This window comes from Lutjanus erythropterus, chromosome 6, assembly GCF_056507025.1.
Source record: "Lutjanus erythropterus isolate fLutEry1 chromosome 6, fLutEry1.hap2, whole genome shotgun sequence".
NCBI classification, from domain to species: Eukaryota; Metazoa; Chordata; class Actinopteri; order Lutjaniformes; family Lutjanidae; genus Lutjanus; species Lutjanus erythropterus.
In genome coordinates this window covers 14,928,722-14,940,309 of record NC_139322.1, presented here as the reverse complement: position 1 = coordinate 14,940,309, position 11,588 = coordinate 14,928,722, and the positions used below count along the sequence as shown (strand labels likewise).

Genomic DNA, 11,588 nt, shown 5'->3' with positions numbered 1-11,588 from the left:
TGCTTTAGGAAACACTGATCCACAGTTTTTTCACCATTTTCTGACATTTTATAGACCAAAAAACTAATCGATTAATCGAGAAAATAATCAACAGATTAATCTACAATGAAAATAATCAATAGTTGCAGCCCTATGCTGTCTTGTGATGAACACATCAAGACTGGGCTTAATATTCACATTTCTTAATAAAAATTATAAAAAATCTGCATATCATGGATTGGAAATGGCTTGAAATGCAACCATTCAATGTTTTAAATCAACCTGAAACGTGCAAGGTCAATGCTGGCAGAGAGCCGACCATTTGAGACTGATCTACAGCATGAAAATATTTTAAAAAGGTGGTTACTGTGCTCTAGTCAGAGTTGAGCTGCTCACCACCTCAAGCTCCCACTGTTGAGTGAGATTATGTGAAACAGTGCTCATTTTCAAATATACACTGATGAGACACATCATTCACAGACCTTTATGCTATATTTTGCTAACCCCTTTGACGGTTGTAGAAGCTCCAGTGGACTGCATTTGCTCCCTTGATAAACAGCAGGATTACGGCCACGGACTGACACCACCTTGCAGACACTCACAGACACACACCAGAGACCGTCTCCGCTCTCTGTGAAGCTCGCGTTAGCTCAGCTAGCTACAACACAGGTACAGCACAAAGTTTTTCAAAAAGGGCCCCAAATGTGCTTCTCGTGGCGTCAAAGCTCCAGCAGACTCTCTGGGTTTGCACGACTGTTCTGTGTTTCCAGCGAGTCTGTGGCATAGACACCACATTGGCCTTTGGATCGTGCATCAGTGCCGCTAGACAAGGCACAACTGACTTGTAAACAAATACATGTAAATGGAGGAGGGTTTTTTTTTTGGGATTAAAAGCACTACAACATTTTTCTATAACAGATGTCATGTAATATTCAAAGGTTTATGATCTATATGCAGTAAGAAAAAAACATTTTTTGTCTAATTTACTCCATCTAGCTCATGAACCCTTGAATTTAACACAACTCATTGAGATCTGTTCAGAAATAAAAGTTATAGTGCTTTTTATCCAAAAAAAAAAAATGCAGCTCCCCAATTTACGGCCAGTCTTGCCCTGTCCAATATGGTGGCTGCATCAACCCTTTAGCCCACTTTTTAACATTTTTCAAAATCATGCAGTGGGCGGAGTTTGGCTCAAACCTCGGTGTGCAGTTAATGTCACTGGTGAGACTTGTGTTTTCCCTGCTATTTCATATCAATATGGCTGCTGTAAACAAGGTTTATTGCACTACTTCTTCTGCAATATAATCTCAAATATTATCAATTAAGTCTTTAATTTATTTACATTCTTTAAAAAAAATTCTATTTACATACTGGCCAGTGCTTCCCAGCTGAGGGCTGTACTACGAAGTGAGATGAATGTATTAGCGAGGTATGTTGAGTCTAAAGTCAGGGTTTTCAGTGTCACAAAGGTGTCTCTCTTTTAACCTGACAACATCACCATGGTAACTTATGCTGAACGCATAACCAGGGAGCGGGTTATGTTCAGATTAAATCAGCTGTAAAAGTGCCAATGTTTAGCTAATTATTTCGACAAACTGAGGGATGATGTTAAAAATGAAAAGTTGCTGAGCACCAAACAAAGCAGGACAAACTGTACGCATCGTGCTGTCATCTGGTGATGCAGAGTCATTTTTCCCCGTTTGCTTCAGGTCATATTAACACTTTAAATTGACACAATATTTCATCCACACACTAATGGAGCAGTATCAGACTGACACCATCATGTTTAAATCTGCTCTATGAAGTTTAACTGTTTAATGTGCAGAATTAAGATCACATTCAGTTGATCAATAGTTTTCTGACAGCATTCTTCTTCTCCCATCTTACTTGCAGCAACTGTGCTACTTTTTCCAAATTTTTACATTTTCCATAGCTCTTCATTCTAATAACTTGTGGACGGCTCGTGTAAGGTGGAGTCAAATAATACAGAAAACATCCCTTTTGATGTGAATGCGCAGAGAGTCTGAAGAAGAAAGCCTGGGTTAATCAAGCAAACTGATAACCATCATCCAGATATCTGTTATGTCTGATTGGGGTTTTAGGTTTTGTCAAGCCGGCTTATGCAAAGAAAGAAAGCCTGGCTGTGTTGAGCTTCCTTCGCAGTACAGCGCTCTCCTCTCCTCGTTCAACAAACCAGACTTTCCTGCCCTGAGATGAGTTTCTCAAACAACTTCCTTGATGCGTCATCAACTATGTTCCTATAAACACCTTAATCGTTAACTTTAACCTCAACATAACAATTTCAGCTGGTTTCTGAAAAGCTCAATTAAGGGCATGAAAGTACTTTGACCTTCTAATTACAGGGAGTGTCAACCAACAAGGCTGGTGTCCTGAAAGTGCAATGGCTTCCCTTTGCAGACAGAGGGCAGTGCGCCATCACATTTTACCAAAGGCACATAAGTCTATCAGTTCAGTTAGTATGCCTACAGAGCCTCCATACTGTTCAGAACTGCAGACATAATCATCTGTACAAGACCAGGAATGTTCAGTTTTTACTTCACATAGTCCTCATTGATACAGGTGACACACGTTTGATGAGAAAACAAGTGTGAAATGTCCTCACACCGATATAATCCGTATGGAAAACTCTTTGGCAGGGTTTATATTTCTCGTGTTGGACTCATCTGGGGTTGATGGGTTCACTCCTGACATACTGCTCCGCTGCTGTCCTCCGTACTGCCACACCGCACCAGACCCCGCTGCCGACAGCTGGACCCGGCCCAGGCTCGTGCTCTGGCAGGAGGGCTGAGGAGCTCCAAAGTACTGAGGCGGTGGACCAGAGATCTGTGCAGATTCTGGGTTTCGGGGTAACAGTGGCTGGTCATAGTCATGGCCAGGGAGGGCAGAAAGAGGAGGAGTGGGGCCAAACGTGCGGGGAGGACCGTAGGCGTACTGCTGATGACATCTGTGGAGGGAAAGACAGGAAGTTGTTCACTTAATCTTTCTGTTGGTTAAGTGAAATTTTGAATTTTTCTTTTTTGACTGTTTCTGCCCACATCTCACCTGCAGGCTGGCGTGTTGTCACACACAGCTGGGCGACCGGTGTCCCACAGTGACAGCATCTTCTCCTGGGTGTTGTTGTTGTTGTTGTTCCGGCCTTTATGGTTGTAACGAGACCTATTGTCCTGCTGATATTGGGCCTGCTCCTCCCACTGCCACCTATCTGACTCCCTGTTAAAACATTGAAACATTTAAACCTGTGTGTCAGTACAGCAGTCAGTTTATGTCAGTTCATAAATACATCAAGGGGTGCAACAAATGATTATTTTCATAGCTGATTCATCTGTCAATCTATAAAATGTCAGAAAATGTTAAAAAATGTTGATCAGTGTTTCCCAAAGCCCAAGACGGCATCCTAAAATGTCTTGTTTTGCTCACAACCCAAATATATTCAGTTTAATGTCAGAATGGAATAAAGAAACCAGAAAAAACTGACATTTAAGAATCTGGAATTAGAGAATTTAGACTTTTTTTTTTCTTAAAAATGACCCAAATCGATTAATTGATTATCAGAATAACTAGTGATTACTTTAATAATCAATTAATAATTGGAAACTACTTTTTGTTTTTCTCCATCCCTTGCCTCCAGTGATGGAAACTAACTATGTGCATTTACTCAAACAGGGTACTTAAGTACAATTTTGTGGTACTGAGGGTCCATTTTATGCAACTTAATATTTCTACTTCACTCCATTTTAGAGGGGAATGTTGTAGTTTTTATTCCACTTATTTGACAGCTAGGCAGTAGTTACTTTACAGATAAAGATTTGACATTAAAAACACTTAAAATATAATATATTGTTCAAGATGATATGTGATCAGTTTCCCTGTGAGGGACAATAAACATACATGGAAAATTAACTCAAAGCCACAACTTTTATTTAGACTAATGTTTCCTCGACTCTGATGAAGACACATCTGGCAAAGGGTAGTTCTTTGAATAAAAGTTTTGGCCTTTAGTCTGTGTGGTTCAGTATTTTGGACACACTTTCCATTTTCTCCTTTAACAAGAGTATCCTGTCCTCGAGAGCACTGGACAGGCCTGCAATTCTTTGTGAGTGGGTTGAAGCGTGTTTAACTTCTTCCTTCATTGAACAATAAACAAACTTGAACTTTGAGATTTAAATCCCAACTCTGGTCTTGTTTTGTCTTTTGTCTTTTGGTGGATGACTTCTTACAAGGCGCCCCTTGTCATTTTTCAGATGTCTGTGTGTTGTTAGTTCCCTTAAAGAGACATTTCCTCCTTCCTCATTTTTATAGCTCCGAGCCACAACATCTCTGTGGCCAACAGACGAATGCCTATCAAAGTCTGAAAGACATGGCAATTTAATTTGGTCTAACTTTAGCAATTATGGCCTACTTGTATTTATGCAACCCAATCAACAGAAATATACCAGTTATTTCTCTTTCCCCTCCAGAGTTGCAGCTCAGCCAAAGAAAGCAAATGGGCTGTTGCCCAGGTAACTTAAGCCCAGCCTTTTGCACATCCTTGCGTACACAGGTGATGTAACATACACTCTTGCCACTGATATAAAGGTAGTAAAACACGCCAGAATATGCAGCAATGTGCCAACAAAAGCAGGGAAGAAGATGACTGCAAGCTAGTAAAGGTGGATATAAACAATGCTGGATTTAAAACACTTCAAAATTGGCTCTGTAAATTGTTTTTGAGGAAGAAAATGCATTCAGCAAATTTGGTAGAGCTCAAGGATAAACAAAATGCGTTTTTAGTAACAGTGAATGTTAACATAACTTTTCTTTGTTTAAAAGAAAACCCCACAGACCACCTTTACGTTTCCTTTGCGACTGACAGCTGTGGGTGTGGTTTTAGGTGTGACATCAGCTCTTCATCTGACCGGCTTCAGCAAGAGTTTAATCTAACTGGTTGAAGTACGATGTGATGGATGGTTCATCCAATTACCTGTCAAGTGTTTTTTTAAAAGTGCTCGCCCTTTTCAAAACAGTTTCTAAGGATGACTTCCTAAACAGTTCTGTGCAACAAACCATCTGACATGTCAGGTTACCTTTATTACTTTTTCTTGTAATAGAGTACTTTTAAATTTTACATGGGTACTTTTAAGTAAATGATCTGATTACTTCTTCCACCACTGTTTACTTCTCACTCACCTCTCCTCCTGTTTCCTTTTGTCCTCTTTGATGCAGTCGAGCAAACAGCAGGTGATGAAGGCTACGGACATGAGGAAGATGATGGCAGAGCTTACAATGGATGCCAGCACAGCCACACGGAAACCGTAGTCCTCGTAGGGAGACAGAGCTGCAGTGTGAGAGAAGAAGACTATTGACTGATTTATCGACTTTATTTTCATGCAATGCATTCCACATATTCAACAGCTCCATTCATCATGCTGCAAAATCGGTGCAACAATTCCTAATCAGACTCGAACACCGCACAAAACACTGCCACCGTACAGATAAAGTCTTTCATTATCATATAACCAGAGGAGACTGGCAGAAATAACGTCATTTTGCAAGAAAGTTCACCTGCCGGCTAATAATTGAAAGGACAATAAAACCTCAATTCCATTTTTAATTTCTTTCAGTTTCACATCAGACAGCTTCTTCTGTCCCCTGATGATTGATCCTGAAACATAATTAAGATCGTGCTCTCACTTTTTCCACTCACTCGCCAAAAGAATGACTAACTCTGCACCTGCTTGAAATTATTCCTCTCTACCTGCATTAGCATTAATAGTCTCTTTAAATGAGCCTTATCCCCGAGCAACAAATTATTGTCTCTCAAATGTGTTCTCACTTAATTTAGAGCATTAATTACTTCAAGCCAAATAATACCTTAAGTGTCCTTATGTAACATTGCCCATGGCCACCATGCCTATCACATAATGTTCAATATATATTCCATCTCTTCAGAATAATGAGCCGACAGACAGTTCAGGGGAAGTTTTGCAGCCGCTGCAGTTTTTCCAGTAAAAGCATTAGAAATATTTAATCTGCACACCAACACATTTCAGTTAGAAAGTGTATGAATAATTAAGGCTGAGTTGCACCAACAAAGATGACTTTTTATAAACAAGATTAAATCATGGTTTAACTTTGCACTTTTTTTTTTTAATTCTTAAAATTAAAATTATTTGATTTAAATATCTTTTTAAACCCAGGTTTGATTGTTTTTACTCCAAAGTGAGATGAAATTCTGTGGCATCAAACCAAAAAAGTTTTGATCTTGTATTAACTTCCAACTTTAACATTTAAAACAGCTGCCTTTTTGAGATGGATTGAACAAAATGATCAGGTTCCTCAAAGAGAGTTTCGTCCACTCTAGTTCATATAATACGTATATTAACACTGTAGCTTTTGTTAAACTTTTAGGCTAGCTAGCAAACAATGCGACATTTTATTAATATTTATTTAGCTAGCTAGCAAGTAGCACAATGTTTTTTTCTTGCTTTTCAGTGAGCTAGCAAACAATACATAATGTTTTTTGTTTCATTTTTAGCTTGCTAGCAAATAATGCAACATTCTGCTGAAGGCATAATAAACAACTGTTTCCTAAAACATAATGAAGCAAACATAAACCCCTTCAGTCATCATCCTCTATGACCCACTAGAAATGCGTGGTGGTGTCTGCACCTGCCCTCTGCCTGCATTTTCTTGTGTACTCATTATTTTTGCTGTGCTAAAGACGTTTTACCAATCCAAAAACATCATTATTAGATGTCATGTCAATGAGACTCAATAATCAACTAACTATCTTTCTGGTGCGTTTATGAACAGCTCGTACAAATCCTACCTTTTCTAGTTTAAGGAATACAGAGCAGCCGAAAGTTAGCGGTTTTCCACCCTCTATTGCCAAGTCCTGATACATGAATTTAGTTATTCATTATTTTCTATTAGTTTGGGTAAGGAAGCATCTCCATAATGATTAAGCTCTATTAAAACTTCGATTTACATCTGAACTTGGATTTACTAAACAGAGATTATTGTAATCTAGTTTTGCTAAACTCTGGTTAGAACTTGTCTTGGATTAAATTCATCTTTGTTGGTGCAAACCAGTCTAAGACTGACACAGTAATGTTCACCTGGCTCCTAAAATGAGTACCATTATTTCTATATTAGCTGTCATGTTTAGGTTTCAGTTTCTTCTTACGTTTGCAGTACGTCTCCCCCACCCAGTGGGTGCTGTTTGTGTCCATGACGCATATCAGCTCTTTTCCAACCAGTTTGTGTTTGTCTGGGCACTGCAGGGAAATGACTGTGCCCACAGTGGTACCGTTGCCCTGGATAATCTTCTGTGTGCCCAGGGCTGGCAGAGGCATGGGCGTGCACTGAGCCTGGGGCTGACCTAAAATACAGATTCAGAGTGTGCGCATCAAAGACAGTGGTTGTGATTGAATTGTGTTGCAGATGTTAAATGTGCATAAATCACCAAAAGTTCGAAGAAAGTTTGAACACATGTATAATTCATGTATCTTCAAAGGAAATTTGTTTTCACGGAGATGATCAGACTACTCAGAATTCAAAAGGAGCACAACAACAATTCAGGGTGATGAACAAGGAAGAATGGAGCTCTGCAGACGAGATTGAGTGTGGAATGGGACAGTCATTCCACAGCTATCAGCTCTGAACCCCTGTAGGGCTGCACAACACTGTGTGACAAAACATGCCCCCCCCGTAACAGCCAGGCACTATGCTGCATCAAATTCTAACAGTATCGAAGCAGGAAATGTGATAAATCATTAAACAAAAGGGCCTGCGAGGCTGGTGGAAACACACAGAGCCATCTGGAGCCATGCTAAACAACCAGTTATCATACAGCACAGTACAGCACAGTGCACAGCGTATTACAGGAGGGGAGGAGGTCTTTCTCTGTGTCATCTCAGTACGCCAGCAGTCTGGCACGATGAACCAACAACATATGAGTATCACTTCATCATGACACAAGCTGTTGGAATGCAAATAAACACTATGACATCAACTCAGTGATTTCCAACAGAACTGGGAAGGAGAATCTGATTCAGCCAAGAAAAAGTCAAAAAACCAGTTTGTTTTTCTGAGGGAAGCCTGCTTCTTGGTTTTCACTAAAAAAAAACAATAGAAAGTGACACAGGGGAGATTCAGTAATGTTCATCTTTGTAACTATTAAAGGCAGAATTAGTAGGAACTGTGTGTAAATACTGTAGAACAATAGTTTATCAATTTCTCTCATTCTCAGGACATCAAATACCAACATTTTAGTTTGGTAGAGCATCCCAAACACAGCAAAATAATGAGAAACACAGGAAGAGGGCGGGGTCTCTGCAGGTGCAGTCACCTCCACACACTTCTAGTGGGTCTAAGTGACGAGTGAAAGTGATTTTATTTCTGAGTCTATATATTGTTCTTTTGGAAAACTGTTGAATGATCTGCCTTAAAAAGAAGAGGAATATTCAACAATGTGAGATTGTGGTTGCCACACAAGTTTTGCTATATGTGACGTTACTTGGACGTCATATGTGATGTTATGTTACGTTAAGTGTAATGTTGCAGTAACAACAATACTGCAAAGCAACATTTTAAGTATGATGTTGCATGTTTCACGTGTAATGTTGCCTTAACAACACTGCGACTTATTGTTTGAAGTGTGATTTTGCAGGAATGTTGCTGCAGCACAACATTTTAAAGTGTGATGTTCCCGGAGTGCCACTCCATTGTAAACAAACGTACGTCACGATCAAAACATTGCAGCTGCATATGTCTTTATTTCTTGTACATTTAATTTTGCTTATCCTTTTGGGATTTTTATTGATGTGTGACAACACTGGATAAATTCTTCATTGATTAATTTTCTGCATATTTATTTATGTTGCTTAGGTTACCTATTCTCATGTTAATGGTTATATGTCATATTTTGTTGCTCAGTGTAAAGCACTTTGACTTGACCTGAAATGTGCTATGTAAATAAAATTGCAGTTACCACTTCTAGTAAATACATGTGGACTTGTAGGAAAGGAAAGAAAGAAACTAACAGATGAGATTAAAGGTATACTATACAGTATTTTCCTTAAAAAATGTAGACTCATATAAACATAATTTCTTTCAATTATCACTTATGACCTCTACCTGTATTTCCTTATTTTCTCATTGTTTTTGTGTGGTCAGGATGCTCTAACAACCCAAAACGTTGGTATTTGACGCCCTGGGAAAGAAACTCATCAATCAGTCTTTCTGCTGCCTTTATGACCAATCCTATTGATTCTAACTTTAAGTGAAGAATATGTGCATTTTCTTTTTTAAAGAATTACACATGCTTCTGATCAAATTTCACAGCTGCACTGGGTCAGTCAGACTCTACGGGAATAAATATACTCTCCTGAGGGCCATCATAGCATCAGCTCACCATATTCAAGTTTATGTAACACAAGGACGCTCTTCATTGCCGATAAGTAGAGAGCTTCACTTTTATGTAACGCGTGTGTGTGTGTGTGGCTGCGTGAGCGTGCGTGCGAGACGCCCAGCTGTGCATCAGAGTTTCCGTCGTTACCTCCCTTTTTCACTTCCTCTTTGTGTTTTTCTATGTAAAAACAATAAAACACGATAAGATCTGGATGAAAGACGTGCATGAAAATTTTGCCTCAAATACAAGGGACGACACTAATTGCATGATGTAAAGTGGGTATGTTTTTCAGAAATGAGCAAATAAAGACAAGTGCATCACATTCCACTATAAACCTTGTCTGTTAATCCTCGAGCAATTGCTGGGAAACTGTCACAGTGAGCCCCTAAAGGGATATTGCACAGTTCTGGTCGAGCAATAAGGTAAAACACACATTAAATCTTTATACATGTTGTAACGATCTTGTTTAGGGGTCAGTCTTTAATTTAAAAAAAAAAAGTAAAATGATAAAATGATCAAATGCATCGTTTTATGTTAAGATTAGAACTGGAATAAGTGCAAATAAGTGACAAAAACAAGCCGTCCCACATACACATCCTACACGTTCAACGCAAGTATGAATGAAACACCGTTTGGTTTGATTCCGTCTGTCTTACCTGCTTTATTCCGGTCACGCCTGTCATCTCTGTTAGTAAAATCAGTCCTGGACACATCTGCTATTGAAGCCGTTGCCGCTGACATGTTGCCGACAGACAGACGCCCCTCACTCCGCTCTCTGGTTGTGCGTAAAGACTGCGCAGCGGTGCTCGTCTGTGCCCGGTACAGCAGGGTAAACAAGTCGGGATTCCGTAGCTGGAGTCGTGCGTGTGAGATTTAGTTCGCCTCTCCACCTCCCAGTGTAACAGCTTGTCATGCAGAGTCCTCCCACAATGCTCTCTCTCTCACCGCATCGTTCACTTCTTCTTCTTCTCCTTCTTAAAGCGCGGTGTGTGTGTTTGGACAGCAGCGCGCTGTGGTGGACACCGTCGCGCCAGAGGATGAGATGATCCCTGGAGAGGACAGACGCAGACCTTGTCGACCAAAGCAAGAATGACTTTGTGGATTATAGCGGGTCAGGTCAAGTGGCTGCGCTCTGTGGGCAGGACACTGACGACTAACTACATCAGTCAGTGAAACGCTCTTTGCTGGCAGGATGTTGCTCTGTGTGAACCCATCCGGATGTGGTGGCAGAGACACGAGTTAAAATCCAACACAATCAGTGACGTTAAGATGATCTATAAGGAACATGAGGCCACTGAGAGAAGTAGAGATCTGTTTACCATTGCACAGCTGAAGTGCTGACACCAGTATCAACATTTCTACAGTTAAGGTTTTCACACAGCAGTTGAAGTGATGGTGAGGCTGAGTTTTGAAAGGGCATTTTAAAAAACTTTTGGTAGCCTCAGGTCCAGGACCATCACTTATGGGCGTTTCACGCTGCATTTAGCCCCAGGTTAAGAGAGCGGTTAGTCCCAGGCTAAGGGAGCTGTTAGGTTAGGCTAAAAGAGGTTTCACACTGGCACAATGCTGGCAAGTTCCAAAGTGGGCTAACCCCGACTCTAGCCTGGGGCTAGCTGGCCCTGCTCCGGAGCGGGGTAAGCCACTAGTTTGCAGGGTTATCCCCTGAAAATCGACTAAAGCCAGGGCTAAAAGCAGCCAGTGTTAAACAGCTAAAAGATCAGAGGAGGAAGATAATCAGCCAGGTTAATGGAAAATACCTGTGTGGGTGTACAGAGGCTTTAACCCAGAGCTAGAAGAAGGGCAGTATGAATCATATTGCCCTGGGCTTAGCTTCACCTTGTGTTAACAATGTGTGTGTATGAACAGGGGCGAAGTGATCCCAGGGATAAGGATAGCCCTGGGCTAAGAATATGCAGTGTGAAAATCCCTTTAGAAGTGTCCATGTATGAACCAGTAAGTCAGTTTATCCACATCAGTTTCAAAGTAGGAGACAGAAGAAATTCAGTTTAAGTGCCAAATACACCATGGAACAAATGTCAGACTGATAATGTCATGTGGAAGGGCAGAGGTGGAAGAAATATTCAGATCTTTCACTTAAAGGGACACGTCAACCCCAAATCGAGAATACATACTTTTCCCTGGCCAGTAGTTCTACTTATCCATCAGGGTTGCTTTGATGTGAGTTGCTGAATTTTGG

At 40.4% G+C, this 11,588-nt stretch overlaps 1 protein-coding gene across 1 annotated transcript; it reads right to left on the bottom strand.

Moving 5' to 3' along the window:
- Positions 1 to 1,659: 1,659 nt before the first annotated feature.
- On the bottom strand, positions 1,660 to 10,555 carry susd3 (sushi domain containing 3). The gene is made up of 5 exons (XM_084720754.1): positions 10,048 to 10,555; positions 7,166 to 7,360; positions 5,167 to 5,314; positions 3,043 to 3,210; positions 1,660 to 2,944 (listed from the first exon to the last, which is right to left on the bottom strand). The coding sequence occupies exons 1-5, from the start codon at positions 10,130 to 10,132 to the stop codon at positions 2,599 to 2,601; spliced, it is 942 nt and encodes a 313-aa protein (XP_084576880.1). The 5' UTR covers positions 10,133 to 10,555; the 3' UTR covers positions 1,660 to 2,598.
- Positions 10,556 to 11,588: the final 1,033 nt, after the last annotated feature.